This window comes from Scleropages formosus, chromosome 5 (genome assembly GCF_900964775.1).
Source record: "Scleropages formosus chromosome 5, fSclFor1.1, whole genome shotgun sequence".
NCBI lineage: Eukaryota > Metazoa > Chordata > Actinopteri > Osteoglossiformes > Osteoglossidae > Scleropages > Scleropages formosus.
The window spans coordinates 5,743,179-5,761,538 of NC_041810.1; the positions used below are offsets into that span (position 1 = coordinate 5,743,179).

At 39.8% G+C, this 18,360-nt stretch overlaps 1 protein-coding gene across 1 annotated transcript in view; it reads left to right on the forward strand.

Moving 5' to 3' along the window:
• LOC108930778 (follistatin-related protein 5-like) overlaps positions 1–18,360 on the forward strand; it is a 116,566-nt gene that overhangs the window by 57,706 nt on the left and 40,500 nt on the right. The window contains exons 5-6 of the mRNA XM_018746188.2: positions 4,466–4,662; positions 8,605–8,725. Of these exons, the coding sequence (XP_018601704.2) occupies positions 4,466–4,662; positions 8,605–8,725 (318 nt within the window). The remainder of the gene's footprint in view (positions 1–4,465; positions 4,663–8,604; positions 8,726–18,360) is intronic.

The window sequence follows — 18,360 nt, forward strand, 5'->3', positions numbered from 1 at the left end:
GCTCCCCGTGACCCCGTATGGGACGAGTGCTTCAGACAGTGTGTGTGGGGGTTTATTTATTAGAATAATATTATCACTGTGAAGTAGGATGTAAATAGGTTGCATTCCACCAACATGCATTTTTCATAACAAAAAATATCCCCTTCTGCTGAAGCCGAACTTTGTTATGCATAAGTGACCATTAGAAAGGTAAGGAGATCACTTTAGTCACTCAAATGCAACATTTTTTTCAATACCCTTGCAAACTGAGATGCTTGTCCTTGAATCCTTGAATCTCAATAAAAACAAAACCAAAAAAAAAGTAGCAGAGTGCTGCTTAATAGTTTAGGATGGAGGTCTCAGTGTTCACATGTAAATGTCTATCTTTAATTAAATATCAGTGTTGTTAAATCTTTTCACTTTAGTATTTGAATGACTCTGGTTTCTCTGCTGGTATGCTAAGTGGCAAAATTCTTTCACAAATCAGTTCAATCACATTTTCATAAATTTCTACCTCCACATTTTATAGCTGCTTTCGGACATTTTTCAAGAATTGTGCTGGAAAGAAAAGTTAAAAAAAAAAATAAACCTTTCGGCTGTATGATGCAAGATGCAGGTGCACTATGAATAACAGTTAAAGCAATACAGGTTACTGGAAATAGCTCATATTCTAATTCATTTTTAATGTAAATCATTAGATGCATTGCAGTTTCACACCTCTTGCAAAATGTTTGATTCAACAGATGAGGGCACAAAAATCAGTTGCTTCTTCCCTTGGGCAAAGACAACCTTGCCATGAATAAAAATGTAGCATTTGGAAATGTAACACATTCAACTGGAAAACAATAATTAAATCTTGTTTTTTTTAAAAAAAATTGTGTTTTTCTTTTTTTCCTTGTGGATCTAACATTCCGAATTAAAGAGGCTCCTGGTGTTCTTCCTGCGTATTAATTAAAGTAAGGAAGGTAGGAAGAAGTATTGACAATTTACTGAAAACTCAAAACAGTTTCGTTGCAGGCAATAAAATATGCGGAGCTATTTTGTTTGCCTGCTAGCTAAACTGATTATTCATTAAATTAATTTGTCAACCTGAAAATGAAAAACCTGAGCAGAATAACATACTGAAAATGAAACAAACAAACAAAAAATATTACGAGAGTGCCAGGAGGGAGTTGAATTCTCAAGTGAAATTAGTTGCGATGAGGGTCAAGTTACATTTCGGTGTCTTTTGCTTTGGACGACAAGTGGGGAAGGAAGACAGACAATCCCGTGGTACTAATCTGCAGCTGTTTCCTTTTTGACATTGCATTTTGCGTTTGACTGAAGAGCGAACACATGCGGGATGAAGCGTTCTTGCTTGAATAATCAAAAGAGACAAGACATTTGTCTGGTATTAAATGGAATCGGGGTTTTCGCCTCGACATACAGCAACGTCGGTTACTCCCGAAAATGGCACCTTGAGAATCAATTAGGAAAGACCCGGTGGCGTGTGTTGGATCTTTCATTTTTCGTGGCAGATGGTGTGAGCCGGTGGAGGTGGGAGAGAGCGGGGGGGAGGGTGGGGCGTCTGCACTCCTGTCTGCCGTGACATGGCAACGCGTGGCGCACGTGCCGCGTGGTGGGCTCACGAGTCAGAAGCTGCGGCGGAGAATCCGTTGATGCGCTCGCAGCTACGTGAGCGCGCAACACTCGCTATTGTTGCACCAGCACGTTTCGACGAAAGTTGGCAGGGGGCCTTAACTGATCCACCCGCATTTACACCCAGATGTGGGCAAGTCAAAGTCAACTTTATTGTCACTTCCACAATATGCTCAGAACGTACTTCGAGGTGACATAACGTTTCTCCTGGTCCACAGTGTGACATAGAGGACAACATATACTACATATGCTGCCATGACGATCGAGACGTTCCATGCCGAGCTGGGGATCCAAGATGCCATTTACCAGCATTATCATTATTACTTGTTACACGCCGGCTTACAAATTGTTACTTTCTAGAATGCCCAGGAGGGGTGGGCAACTACTGGCCCGTGGACCCCCAGGGGTTTTTTCTCCCTCAACCTTCAGTTGGGAGTTTTTGTTCCTTTCCCCGGTGGCCAGTAGGTATACTTGCAGCTCTACAATAAGTTCTTCATTATGGTAGCCATTAGTTGACTGTCTTGTTTGTTTGCATCAATTTTTCTTGCTGTATGCCTGTGTTAAAGTGCTCTGTGTCACTGCGTGAGAAGAGTGCTTTATAAAAATAAAAATAAAAGAAAATAATGTACTATGACTACTACAGTACAATTCACAATAACTAACTCCTGAACTAGGAACACTATGGAATGAAGTGCAACTGGTAGCTGCTAAACGTTTACGAAATCACGATATCTGCATTGTGTGTAATTACGCTATAAATTAGGCACATTTTCCTTGCAAGCCTTGGTAAGATCCGTCATCTCCGGTATGAATTTGCTCTAGTTCCAGGCCTTCTTCTTTTACTGATTCTAAGGAAGCAAACTTTTTTTTTCCTCCCATCACTGTGGACTGTCAAAATTGATGGCGCTTTGTGATATGTAGCAAAATTCCTTTTTACTCAAACGTTTTAACGTGGTACGCTTCCGTCAAGATGACTTCAGCGCAGAGACAGCCGAAGTCCCGGACTCAGAGGAAGGAAAGTGCTTTTGCTTTGCAGAGCAGAAACTCTGCGTTGTTCTGCGAGTCGCCCTTTTGTCTCATTTGTTTTCCTTTCGTTGGATTGTTAAGACAAATATTCCTCACTGCCAAGCCTCCTTCCAGTGATGCGTGCAGGTTCAACGGTGCTGAAAAATAAATATTTGTTACCACAACAGGAAGAAATTGGGGAAGATAATCGTAAAAAGCATATGTATTCTCACAAAGATGAGAGATGGTAAACACTTGTTTTTGAAATTATCGTCAACACCTTTGGTAGAAAGTCTCGTTGTTAATTCTCTGAATCTTCGGAAGACACTTTACTAGTCACTAACCTTTAGCTCATACTTTTTTTCGCAACTGACTTTGTCCCAGAAGCTGTACAAAATGCTCTCTTTTGTGTCATAAGATAGCTGGGAAAATAATTATCTGTGAGATGTACGCTTGTCACATTTGATCTGTTTGCTGCTCAGATGCAAATTATTCAACTTGCTGAGAGAGAGGAAATGGCAAGTTAAAATGTAATTTGCTGCGCATGTTGACATGCCAAATATTTCACACAACAGAACCCTGTTAGAACCTGTGCACAGTTTACGTAGGAAGCATTCTTGTTCAGTTAAGTGTTGTAATTAAATTCCAGATTTCCATTTCCTTCACGTTAGATTTAGCCTTCTGAGAAATAATACAGTGAGAAAAAAAAAAAAAAAAAAACTGTTTCACTGCAGGGTTCCTTGACAAAGATGTACAGAATGTTAAAGGTAATATTATTCCTACACAAAGTCTGGTTTAATTTACGTAAGCAGGCTGTATCCTGAATATTTTCAATATTCAGTTCGAAGCAATTTATTTTTATACTGTGTTCTTCTCAGCAGAATGACGCAGAGCGCTGAAGAGTGATAATGTGTAGCTAAGTTGCACAATTAAGCCATCTAACAATTGAGGAGAGGAAAACAAAAAAACTCCCACACAAGAAGAAGGGGTTCAAGTACCAGCCGTGACCTACCCTTCTTAGGCAGTCTGTTGTGGGTCCAGAGGATCTTTGTACATACAGCATGTCTATAGCTAGAAGATCAGTGCAACAGGTAATAACGTAGTGAGTGGTCATGAGTTCCTGGTATGGAGTGGAACCTAGAGGGATATTTAATATTGGTTTCACCATGGGCTTCTTATGTAAATCTGGTATTTCCAAATGTGCCATGATGCACTAGAGAGATAGAAAGAGAGAGAACAAGCAGTGAGCACTGCAACGATGGATAACGACTTGCAAAGAGAGAGTGAAGTAATGAGTTTTTGTTCTAGATTTTAAAACATCGACAGAGGCAGTGTCTTCCACAGCAGCCGCAGCCAGAGTCATGTTCCGTAGTTTAGGTGACCTGTAGCTGAACGCTCTGCTACCTACCGTTTTTAGATGGATTTCTGGAGCAGCAAGCAGATTGGTGTCTTGCAAACAAAGAACGTGATTTGACATGTAATTGGTGAGGAGATGGACAAGGACAGAGCTGCACCCCTCAGCACCTTGCAGGCGATGAAAAGTAACTTAAAATTACATCTGAATCAGACTGACACTGGATGTAGAGTGAAGAATTGGGGTGAAATGACAGCATTTCCTGGAGCCAGTAACAATCCCTGCTGCTGCATTTTGGAGCAGTTGAAGGGTCAAAGGCATGAACTATCATCTCAGTGTCCAGAGACAAGCACTTTAATCTGGAGATGTTCCACAGATGCAGGGAAAAATATTTCTTTTAAAGTGAACTGAAATTCTTTCCCCATCAGATATGCTCAAATATATTTAAAAAAGATCAACAATCATCCTTTTTTTTGTGCTGTCTCCTAGGTGATAAATGCAAGGCAGGTGACTATCGTAAGATGAAAAACAAGGTTCTCTCTCTGCAAAGCCATCGGTTCATGAGAGAAGGCCCCGAGGAGGACCATGGAGACCAAATGTCCCAGTTGAAGCAGCTGGTCGACCGGATGTTCAGCTACTTTGATGCAGACGGCAGTGGGCTAGTTGACGGCAGTGAGCTGTCCCAGGTAAGGAGACAAAAACCAGCTTGAGCCCTCTCGCTGAGCTTTTGTGGGCACGGGGGAAATTTTTCTCCATTTGGCTATTATGAAGATCACAACATCAGTTTGCAATTTGTTAAGCGCATTAAAAGTCTAACTGAGTGCCATTCAGTATACAGATGTTCCTCTACTTACAATGCTTCGACTTATGATTTTTCGAAGTTATGACGGTACGATAGCAATACGCATTCGGTAGAATCAGTACTTCGAATTTTGAATTTCGATCTCTTCCCGCACTTCCGATATGCGGTACGATACTCTCTCCCGATGCTGGGCGATGACAGTGAGCCACAGCATCTACTCAACTACGCTCGCAGTCCCTGTCTCGATCACGCCAATGCGTGTAAACAACCGCAAGTGTAAACAACTGAAACTGTGTTGAAAGCATTTTTTATTATGTGTTTCCGCATCCAATCAAGTCTACCAAATGCCCATGTGTGTCTGCTGCTGAAATTTGCCCAGCTGTAGGCTATGGTAAGTGTTCAGAGCACGTTTAAGATAAGCTAGGCTGTGATGTTCGGTGGTGCGGTACTGTATTCTTTTTCGACTTACGATTTTTCCACTTACGATGGGTTAATCGGAACGTAACTCAATCGTTAGTCGAGGAGCGTCTGTATATGCACATAGTGTACATTGTCTTCCGCCGCTTTACAAAGGAAATGCGCTCCTGAAGAGCACTTGATAAAGTTATTTCTAATAGCTTAAATATGTAATTAACATTAGCTGCAATTATGCGTCCCTGAGCCCCAAAACCGATACCTGTTTATGCTTAAATATCAACAAACCATTAAAATGGACACAGTGTTTATAAACCCAGCTATGTATCACTTAACATTAGTTGTCATAACAACAACAGATCAAGGCAATTTCCGTTCTTTAATTGCGCTATAACACTGTGTGGCTCTCTAGTGCTGACACTGTGCTTAAAGGCAAAACCCATGTGTATCACTGTCACCACATCAAGCTTATGGGATATGCTGCAAGATATTTGCTTATGCAAAATTAATAACGCATGTAATACTACAAATGTTTATAAAAATATTACAAATAAAAGAGACATAAACATATAAATACCCCCTGCAAATAAATATCTCCATGTCTTTCCGTGTTTGTGCGGGTTCCATAAAACAGTCCAAATACATGTGTTTCAGGTAAACTGGCAATTTTTAAATTACCAGTAGCGTGTTAATATGTATGGGGGGTGCGATGGCACAGTGGGTTGAACCACAGTCCTACTCTCTGGTGGGTCTGGGGTTCGAGTCCCGCTTGGGGTGCCTTGCGGCGGACTGGCGTCCCGTCCCGGGTGTGTCCCCTCCCCCTCCGGCCTTACGCCCTGTGTTGCCGGGTAGGCTCCGGTTCCCCGTGACCCTGTATGGGACAAGCGGTTCTGAAAATGTGTGTGTGTGTGTGTGTGTGTGTGTTAATATGTGTCTGTGTATGTATCTATCTGTGCATGTCTATATTCATATATGTATGTATGTGGGAGGTCCTCGAAATCCAAATTCAGCTGTCCTAAATGCAACAAAATGCCTTAAACTGAGGTAGGGTTATTAAAGAAAAGTCCTTGTAATTCTGAATTCTCATAACCTGAATGACCTTGGGGATACATGGATACATATGCATATATAGCTTTTCTGGTAAAGATATTGCACAGACATATTCCCATACATGCAGCAGGTAACAGTGTTTAGTGGTGTTGCCTTGCAATCAAAGGACCTTGGTTCAAATCCCTGCTCTTTCGGTAGTACCCTCTAGCAAGGAACTTACTCAGAATTGTTCCAGTAAAAAAAAAATAAAATAAAAAATACCTTTCTGTATAAATGGGAAAATCCTTGTAAGTACTGAAATATACAAACCTAACATTGTAAAATGCCTTGGTCAAAGGTGTCTGTTACATAATGTTTAATAATCATATATATATATTACAGTGTTACATTTTTAAAATATATTCCAGGAATATATTCGGAGCCTTTGAAACAGTCTTTTAAGTATTCTCAAAGTGTTCTTTGAACAGAACATGCCATGTTGGGTAGAACCAAAGCGATGCCAAGTCCCGATGAAGAGAACTGTCTGAAAAGGAATCCTTTGGTGGAATATTGTGCTGTAATGTTTGTTATGATCTTGCTGCAGAAGTTCATCCTTCAGCAAAGACACGAATGGTAAAATAGGTACAACAGTCACACAACGTCAGAAAATTAGTTTAATTTCAACTAAAGAAGCCCTGGCATTTTTGTATAATGAATGTTAGATTTTAACTTTCTTTTATTCTCACTCTGGCCATGTTGATGAGTCACCTTTGGTACAGAGAACCATAGAAAATAGATTAGTCTTGGTTTTATGTCTATGATGTCTATGGGGGATTAAAAATGTACCCTGCTCATTTAGTTGACCTGCTTCCAGTGATGCTATATCCATTTGTGTGCCTTTATATGTTTATATAATCGGTCATATTAAATCATAAGGGAATACAGTCTTTGTCCTTCATCTAGCACTGTAATTATGAGGTCAAAGAGCAGTTTAACCATACAGTGGATGGCACTGTAATGTAGTAAAAACTTCTTTTGCAGCACCAAGGTTGCGAGTTTGACTCTGTCTCTGTGGCTTTTCTGTCTTTGTGATTAAATATGTGAAAATGTGAGCGATTACCAGGTAACTGCATAAAATAAATCATATCCACTAATGCACCTAACAACATTTTACAGTTTAGAAAGGCTACTGTTAAGACGACTTTAAATGCAACCTTTATGGCTGGGGACTGTGCATGACACCAGGGACAGGCATCCAGCTCTTCCTCTAAGAAGCATTGCTGGAGATTTAATGTACGGCTCCTGATATAACACCTGCTGTAAACCTACAGTAAAGAAAACGACAACCTCCTTTATAGACCTCGTATTTTTTTAAAATGTGACATATCAGCCTAATGACAAGCAGTTATTCTAAAAATAGATCCAAGCTGTATCCATGTGTAAAACATGGCATCAATTACGAAGAAGGTCAGGGAGGTTTTCTGTGTTGAGGTGTGATGTCAAAGGAACATCGTGTTGGCAGCAATAGATTATAATTCCAAATCTAGAAACAAATGCTTGTCATGAGATAAAAGTGAATTTTTATATTTATCTGACACTTTTCTCTAAGGCAACGTACAAATGTTAAACTTATTTACCCATTTATACAGCTGGGTAACTTTACTGGAGCAACTTAGGGTAAGTGCCTTGCTCAAGGGTACTACAGCCAGAAGGGGAATCAAACCTACAACCTTCAGGTTCAAAAGCAGCACTTCTAACCACTATGCTACTAGCAGTCTCAAATTCTTAATCTTGGGGTTTGAATTGAGTTACAATATTTACATTGTTGAGAAAATGATAATTGTGACTATTTCGGGGCATGTACCTGGGGAGTGTAAAAAAACATCTATATCCACATACACATGGGCACAAATATTTTGCTTTCAGAATTTAGCTAACGTAGCTTTGAGATTGCAGATATAATGTCTTAGTTCAGTGAATTCTCAGAAGTGCACTAGTAGGTTCAGTATAATTAGCATTTTACATTTTAACTTTTAATTTTACTAAAAATCTATTACATATGACAACAAAGGATAAAGTCCCACAGTGATCCTTAAAATTGGAGAGGAGCATCATTCACCTTTCCATCATTTAAATTTTTTTTTTTTTTTTTTCCCCCCAGAAATGCAGATAAAGAATACAGTGTTTGAATAAACAACTGGGACACTGGATGCTACTCAAAGAGTTTAGACCGCATGTGTTGCAATTACAAAATAAAAATAGCTTGATCACTGTATTCTCCTGTTATAATTAATAAAGTAAAATGATGCAGCCTGTCACCCCCTGGATCATTAGACCAGACAAGGAATAATTCATCCTAGTTTCAAACTGTTTTACGTTACAGATCATAAAGCAACAAGGACTGGCCAAGGATAAATCCCAGTGCACCCTGTTTGATCTTTTGAAATATGATGATGGCAATGGTGACCAACACTTATCGAAGGAGGAGTTCTACAAAGCATTTGGTGAGTGTTGTTTCAGTGGTTTTGACCCATTTCTGCTTTATTATTTCAAATTGTGCTTTTTCTATCCTGGAAAAAACAAAACGTGTTTATGTGCAACCAAAGAAAAAAAAAATAATAAAAAATCCTCTGCCTTTCATCTTGTATTGCACTCGTATCCAGAATGCATTCAGAAGGACCAGTTAATTGCATGGATTAAGATTCAATGTCAAATGTATACCCAAATTAAAGCCAGTATGAAATTACTGAGAGAGATTAGATTCTCAATAATTACCATTATCAGTTATCATTAAGTTCATTATCCTTATTCTAGGGTTTTAACTCAGACTCTAAGCACAGTGTCCTTTAAAGGTGGGATGAATTTGGATGGTGAAGAGCAAGCTGAGCTTTTACAAGAACACAAAAGTTTTATAGCAGCAGTGTTGTTGAATCATTAACCTTGAATTTGATGAATTTCAATAAATGTATATTTTTTTCTGCACAACTTTTTTCATTCTCCAACAGTAATGAGATGCTTTTTTTTTTTTTTTACTAAAGGTTCAATATTCAAGAACACGACCATTTTTAGAAGAAATTCTTCTAAGCTGCTGTGTTCCTATTATTCAAAACGGCCCTTTTCTTTATTTAAAGTAAAAATTCCTTCCTCTAGTTTTTTGCAAACCGCACAGAACTGTGAGATTGAGAATTGGAGGAAATGGGTAATTATTTGTGGTTTTGAGTAATTAAAGGACATCAAATAAGCAACATAATGGAAAAACCAGCACTGATCCAGTCTCTATACATTTTCTCATGTAGAGATTAGGAAGAAAAAACTGGAGTCTTGAAAGGAGATGCAACAAACCTGAACCAAATTGAATTAAAAATAACTGTAAACAAAGCAGGGTTTTGTTGGTCTGAAATTATACTGACATTGATAGACAACTCTAATCTACAGTGAAAGGTTATGAGGAAAGAACTGACTCAGTGGACTTCAGTCCAACAAGATAACGGCATTTTGTAGAATTGTTCCAATATTCATTTCATCATAAAGCAAAGCATAAATATGAATCTTGAATTAATGTTGTTTTCTGTTTTCTATGCAAATTCAATATCATTCTTGGAGAAATACCCCATGCTTTTCTTCCATTTTTTAATTATAATCACACTTCACTAAGGATATTGGACTGTGCTTTGATGGGTTGTAAGTAAACACAGAATTTGCGCTGATCGACAGCTTTTTCCATTGCCCCACAAAACGTGTCATGCAGGTACATTCTTTGAATGTTTACGAGCACCAGCTGCAGGACCACCTTATGCTAATAAATGACAGTTTTCACATACATTTACTTGTAAACATTTGGCAGAAGCTTTTCTTCAAAGCGACACACGGCTGAGGGCAGAAGTGTAGCAATAACACGCAGCAGGCTGAGGTACAAACGTGCTGCGGAGTCGGAAGCAATTGTTGTTTTACCGGAGTCGGTAAAATGTACCGAATCCGACTAAATGTACCGTGTATGCCGGCGTACAAGTCAACCCCGAAAAATTAGAGGTGTAATATAAGTTTAGGCCTGTATTCCTTGGATAAGTGAACCTCCAGAATAATGTGCAACTTTTGGGCAGTGCTGTGGAGTTGGAAGCAATTACTGGGTTGATGGAGTCAGAGTTGGTAAAAATGTACCGACTCCGACTACTATGTACCGTATATACCGGTGTATAAGCCGGCCCGGCGTATAAGTCGACCGCCAACAGTTGAAGGTGTAATATAGGTTTAGGCCTATCTTCCTCGGATAAGTCGACCCCAAAAATAATGTGCAACTTTTGGGTAGTGCTGTGGAGTCGGAAGCAATTATTGGGTTACTGTAGTCGGTAAAAATGTACGGACTCCGACTAAACGTGCCATGTATACCGGTGTATAAGCTGATCCGGCATATAAGTCGACCCTCAACAATTGGAGGTGTAATATAGGTTTAGGCCTATATTCCTCGGATAAATCGACCCTCAAAATAATGTGCAACTTTTGGGCAGTGCTGTGGAGTCGCAGTCATGGAGTCGGAGTCGGAAGCAATTATTGGGTCACTGGAGTCAGAGTCTAAGGTTTTGTGCACCAACTACACAACCCTGATACAGTCACGTGGCTACAAGCGGACAAGTAACTACCTATAGGAGTGACATATGATTAGTGAAATACAGGAACGGAACTTGGGAGGGAAAAAGACATTTGTGAAATTCTGAGAAAGTGAGGGACTGAGGGAGTCTGTGTCACTGCATCAGGGTCGAAACTGAGAACTGACAGCTTTCACTTAAGGAAAAATAAATTTCATGTACACTCAGCCCATGCAAATATGTATATACTACATACTATATATTTTTATAGCTGAGCAGCTGGTATTTTATATGATGTGTCTGTATTGCGTGAGACTGAAGCTGAAGATAACAGCTCATCATATGCCTGTATTAGTAAAAATAAATAAATAAATAAATAAATGTGTGTCTTCACATCTTTAAGTAAAACAGTACAACAGTGTGTACATCCAGTGCCAGATTAGTGATAAATGTTGTACTCAAGGCGTACTGCTCTTCAACCTGTTCGTAGAACGTTTTTGAGCTCAGGGCCATTTTGATCCCTAATTAAAATTTCAAAGCTAACGAACATAATAGTGTAGATTATTTGTTTTGGAATCAAAACTTAAGTGAAATGGATAGCAGTGGCATAATTAGTTTCGGGTCGGTTTGGGAGCTTGCCTGACTTAGTTGGTTCTGTTGTTGGTGAGATCACATTGCCGAAACTCTGTTGTTTCATTAGCCCAGTCAGATGCTCTCTGAAACTGCATATATGTATTGCTCAGTGAAGACACTAATTACCCTTCTAGAATTACCCTCCTAATGAAGCAAAGGATGAGCCATGCAAATAAATTGGGGAAAAAAGCCCCTACACACATGCAAGATCTCTCCGTCTTTGTCTACATTCACACACCCGTATTCACACAGCCGCTGTCTTCTGATGTTGACTCTGGACTGATTATCCCTCATCAGGAGCAGTAATTGTTCTACAAACTGACTAAACGATTAGTGCAGGGTTGAAAGGTTTTCTATTACACGTGGTAGGAAAAGTGAAAGCTAAAACCGTTAAATGACCCTAAAGTCGTTCGATGAATGGAAGAATTTGACCTGTTGTCCTGGACCAGCTTTATTCCAGTGGTCTGTTGAGAACACTGTATAGACTGCTATTGAGGGTGAGGGGTATCTAACATGTGGGGGTGTGTCTGGGACACCAGACTGCACTGTTGAGCCTTCTGGAGGTGTCGTCGGCCTAATTTAACGAAACGCCGACGAAGGGAGGTGCCCACTTGACAACCTCAACGAAACACCTATGCTGGTACCCTGTGGTTGTGATGGTTAGGCAAGGAAGTTAAGCTTCTTGGTGTCGAGTCGTGAAGATGTATGTTGGAAATGATGGGTGTTGTCCTCTCTGCCTTTATGGTGATGTTGGTTGGACTGGGTCCTTGTGTAGAGCCGTTGTAATATACGCTTGGGGTGTAACATCTTGTCCTGTGTATCTTGAATGAATGCTGTATGTCCTGTGGATACCACTGTGATGTAAGCATTTAATTCTTGACTTGCAGGCATTAATTCTCATTGCCAAAGATAAGGAGGGTGTTTTCGTCTCCACAGAAATTGGTTCCTGCCGGCAGAATTTTCATGATATTGCAAGCAGGTAATCAAGCAGTTTAGTGGATTGCTGTACTCACAAGCAAAATGTGTCTGTCATTGTAGAGGATTCAAAGGCAGAATTCCAGAACGGTCTACAAAAAATGAGAATGCCATGACATCTTATGCCGACTATGTGACATATCCGAGTGTAAGTTTTCAGCTTTTGTGCAACCTGAATTTTACTTTGCGATACGTTGCGCACATGTCAGAGACCGAGCAGGAGGAGGAGGAGGAGGAGGAGGAGTGTGTTGATAAAAACCTGTGGGCTCTTGTGTTGTGAAGCCTCCCTGATTACCCTGCCTACTGTTTCGGAGCTCGGAGACTTACACTTGGAATCAGGGAATCTGAAGTGTTACAAATGGCTCGCCAAACAAAAGCTGAAAAAAAAAAAAAAACATTAACTTTGCACACCTGCTGAATGTGTTCCCTCCATCACGAAAACCAGATATGGAATTCCAGCAGGGAAGCAGTGTTTGCCTTCTGAAAAAGCACCGGTTTACATCGTTTTGTTATTGCGCTGGAGCAAAAGGCACTCCAGCAATCCATTGTTTAATCAAAGCTACATGCCACATAAAACAGGTCTTTCTTTCCTTCAAGCGGCAATTGCAGTTTAATTATAGTGATAATTTATCACATTCAACATGCTCTACTCATTAAGGTTTGACTGATGCTATTTAAATATTAATTCACTGTAATACTTTTGAGAAAAACCCCAGCATTTTTTTTTTCTTTTTTTTTTTTTTTTAAATCTCAGCACCCGTGCTTCAGTCAGTTAGGGGAATACACCATCTTTAAAAAGGTGTTTAGAGATGATAATCAATGCAGTATGACTTAGACAATGGCAGATGTGCCCTGATTTGATATGCATTATGCAGAACATTGCTAGTTTTTGAACTTGAAATTTCACCAATGCGCCAAGAGCGGTTTTGCGCAAATCGTTGGGTTGAACAGCCAAAAAGAGATCATGCTATCGTAAGTTTCCTCCAATTTGTTAGGCCAAATCCACTTTTTGTAATAAAGTTCAGGTTAAGCACCTCGTTTGACACTAAAGCAGTACAGCCTCTGTGGGACCTGATTCAGCATTCTTTCTATTAAATCCACATCCCAAAGTAGTGTGCTCCAGAATTAACATTAATTCCAACAAACATTTTACATTTACAATTATTTATCTAGCAGACACTTTTCTCCAGAGTGACTTCCAATGAACTCTGTGTAGTGTTCTCTATGTAGTGTTCTCTATCTGCAACTGTGTCTCTCTTTCTCCTAATGTGATGCATAAATTGTATTTCTCTGAGATTTACGTCTCTTTGGAGAAGAGCGTGTGCTACATGAATACATGTAAATGTGTTATCAGCCCACACACCTTGTTTATTGTGGTGACGTACACTGCTACATACACTACTTACACTGGGTCACTCATCCATACATCAGTGGAACACACCCACACACTCTGTCTGTCACTCACACACTATGGGTGAAGTTGAACGGCGTGTCTTTGGACTGTGGGAGGAAACCAGAGCACCCGGAAGAAACCCACACAGACACGAGGAGAGCATGCAAACTCCACACAGGCTGAGTAAGGATCGAACCCAACCAGGCGCTGTGAGACAGCAGCGCTATTCCAGTATACTTCAAAATACTCAAGACATGCAATTGTCTTTTTCACTGATTGTGTGTTTTTGGAATGCGCATATCATTTGAATTGTGGAAAATATTACAGGAATTCTGATCTGCCCTATGGCCATGATGGAGACATTGGGGGGGGGCTGTTAAAGCAGTTTAATGTCAAACTGTGTAAGCGTTAACTGTATGTCTTTACAGTTATTGACTTGTGATCCTTAATGGCAATGATTGGTGGCAGTGATTGATCGACCATGTTCTCCTTGCAGAAACATTGATTTCTCGCTCTTTTTTATAACCAAGCACAAAAGTCTGACCTGTTTCACTGCTTCTGAGCTACTTTTTATTTCTGGCTGCTTCGTATTTAGTGTAAGAAGATGTCCACTTCATGGTATCATATTATTTCGGTTGAAATGAGTGAAAGGCCCTCACAATTCTTTTTTAGCTTCGTTGTCATCACCCTGTGCCTTTCCTTCAACACTTCTTTCTCTGTTCTTTTTTTAGAAGCATTATTTATGTTGTTACCCATAGAAAAAAGCTACGCAGGTTATTAACTCTTCCTCAGAGTCATGTTTTCCAAATTTCCTCTGTATTTTCTCTTCTCTTTTCATCTTACGCTGGCATTTCCGAATCACTTTCCTCTGACATTTAGTCGAGCAGCCGAATCCTTAAAGTATATTGACGAAGTCTGTTTACAATTAGTGTTTCCATGGAAACGTGGTGGAACAACACAGAGGCAGACACATTAACCCGTCATCTGTGGGCTCTAACCGGAAGCTCGGCTGGGGAACGGCCAGCTTGGGGCAGCTGTCATCAAGCCGGAGATGCTGACAGCTTTGAAGAAAACTGCTCCTTCTTAAAAAGTCCCCCCCCCCCCCCCCCCCCAGCACTGTATTTGATTGTGCTATTTTTGAATGCAAATAGAAAACAAGAGCTGTATGAGGAATGGTACTGAAGCCCTTGTCTGACAAGTTCCCCCTATGCGGTCTCTCAATTGGAAAATATTTTCACATTTACCTGCAGCTTTTCAGAGAAAAGGAACTAAACAAAGTCCGATACTTACGTGTACATTTCTCACTAAAGTTGTGCTAATCAAGTCAAATATGAGTAAAATATGGCACTGCTTAGTAGGCCTTTACTACACTTTGCTACACATAATAATCCACAAAAATTAGTAAGTCTTTATCGAACACTTGTGCTTTAATAAAATTAAATGTATTAAAGCTGGCAAAAAAAAAGTGATTCAGAAGGCAATCTGTTATAAAACATATATACAACATCGCTCTTGGAGAGCACTATATTCCAATAGGCTGGGCCTCAATAATATTCCTGGCATTGTTGTGATACACACTTCAGGTAGTGCAGTGAATGGATTGTAAATAACCAGACTGGCTATAATTTACATTTACCTGATGCTTTTCTCCAAAGCAACCTATCTGTTAAGGTTACAATTATTAATACAGTTGTGAGCTTATAACTATTATTTAGTATTTATACAGCTGGGTAATTTTTTTTTTTTTTTTTAAGTGGAGCAGTTCAGGGTAAGTACTTTGGTCAAGAATGCTACAGCAGGGGGCGGGAGGGGGGAATTTAAACTTACAACCTTCGAATCCAGATGCACTAGCTCTAACCACTATGCTACCAGCTTTCCCTTATTATTGTTGTTGTTATTGTTACTGTTATTGGGGGTGTGGTGGTGCAGTGGGTTGGACCGCATCCTGCTTTCCGATGGGTCTGGGGTTCGAGTCCCGCTTGGGGTGCCTTGCGACGGACTGGCGTCCCGTCCTGGGTGTGTCCCCTCCCCCTCCAGCCTTATGTCCTGTGTTGCCAGGCCAGGCTCTGGCTCCCCACGACCCCGTATGGGACAAGTGGTTCAGATGATGTGCGTTACTGTTATTTTAATGCAAGAACACTACTACTACTAGTAATAATAATAATTTAATATAACATTCATTTAGCTGTTGCTTTTCCCCCAAACAACATACAATGATTTACCCATTCATGCGGGGGGGTTAATTGTTTTACTCAATCAATTCAGGTTAAGCACCTTCATCGAAAGTGCTACAGCAAGAAGGTTTTAAGCCCGGCTCCTTCAAGTGCAAGGCCGCTGTTCTAATTACTGTACTACCTGCTAACACAAAAGGAGGAAAAAGATTTTAAAGTAGAATTTTTCAGAAACACATTTGGACATTCTCAAATGATTTTCTGTGGCCTTTGTCCTTTTTCTACCAGCCAAAAACCACATTTTGAATAGAAATAAAACTTTAATGTTATATATTCAGCAGCTCATTTAAAGTTTCAGCGTGAATCACAATAACTAAAGAATAATTATAAGCGTCTGTCTGGGTATGGACAGTATTTAATGCGCATATATTTCTTAATAATGAGCCTGAGAGTAAGGCTGCAGGGGGTGTTGAACATTTAGCCTACAGCAACACTGTTTGTCGCTGTGAATGATTAGAGTTTAATACCCATGAATTATTCATTCTTCTCAAATACCAAAAAAAGAAAAAAAAAACAATTAGTTTGAACTAGGGGTAAGGAAAATGTCTTTGGTGAGTGATGCTCTAATTAAGCTGTGTCACGGATGTGACGGGAATGGACACTGTAGAGACAGTCGCCGAACTGCACTGGAAAAATTATTGTAATGAAGAACAACACTTTCTGCATAAGTTGACCTGATCTGTTAATCCACCACTAATATATTTTATCTTCATTACAAGAGTGAATAATACTTCACATGGTACAGTTATCTGATTAAAGTGCATATTTGGAATATGTAACGTTAGACCCTTGCGTTTTGACAGATGTATATTCTGACAGATTTAGCAAAGTTTATGGGTCTTTCCCTTTTCGCTTGTCTTCGGGATTTCTGTACATTGCTTCATCTCTGTGTGTGTAGATCCTGAGGGTATCGACCCCCGCCTTGAATCCGAGTCAATGATTGTACACCGACGAAAGTGGGATGTTCTTTTTTGTATCCTGCGGTGGGTCCTTGAGGTTGTGAGGCATTGTACAAACATAAAAATGCTGTTATCATTTTGCTGGCCCGATAATAAAAATTCCACAAATCACAGTACAAACTGATGTAGTAAATGTATCTCAAGCGTAGCACAATTCGAGAAAGATTCTGTAAATTTTTCGTTTCGGAATCACCGCTAATTTTTCATGTGACGGAGTGGTGAAAATAAAAGCTTCCAAGTGCAAGAAATTGTGAAAATACAGGCAGTCCCCAGATTACGAACGAGTTACATTCCTAACTCTGTCTTTAAGTCGGATTTGTACGTAAGTCGGAACAGTTAGGTACGGTGGGTATCTAACGTAAGTTAATCAAATGTTTGTCTTAGTATATGGTATATCGTGTACCTTTCTATGAATACAAAACATTAAAAAAACACTTCTGGGTACACTAGAACATTTTTAACATAACAATACAGTAATAATAATAACAATGTAATGACACAATAATAATAATGATAACAATAATAATAAAAATAATAAATGTAACTACGTACAGTATTTATAATAGAGAGCGAGAGACATAGAGAGAGATAATAATAATAAATGTTACTACAGTATTTACAATAGAGAGAGAGAGAGAGACATCGGGACAGATCCGTTTAGATGCTCCATTATTTTTGCTTTGTCCTTTAAAATTGACCCTATCATTGACTGACTGTAGCCTAACCTTTTTACAGTGTTCGTTGGTGTTTCCCCTTTTTTCCGAGTGCTTTATTACTTCCACTTTAGTTTCAGTTGCCACTACGACCCTAGAAGGACAAGTGGGCAAGAAAATGAATGGATGGATGGATGGATGGATGGATGGATAGTTTCAGTTGTGATTGTTTTCCTTTTCTTTGATGCATCACCATCACTTGCATCCCACTTACGCTTTGGTGCCATGGTTAGGAGGGTAAAAGCAAAAAAATTAAAGCCAAATACAGTAACACACGAGACGCTGTTAACAGCAACGTGGTCGGACTGAAAAGAACGAAGTCTGGCCTACCCCGGGCTCATGTGCCCACGAGCCAACAAGCCGCTGTAGATGCGCAATGTTTTAACATGCGTCACGGAGTAGCGCCTGTTTGTTATTATGAATCATTGTATGTAATTCAAATTTTTCATATAGCAGGCTTTACGAGGGGTCGTTCGTAAGTACGGGTTGTACGGATGTCGGACGTTTATAACCCGGGGACCGCCTGTGGAATTTTACTTCCTTGTCATCACGTTTGTTGAGGAAAAGGACTATAAAATTGTACAACACGATTGTGAACCTCCCGTTATCAACATTACGATTGTTAACCAGCCTAATGCATGGACACAGCAGC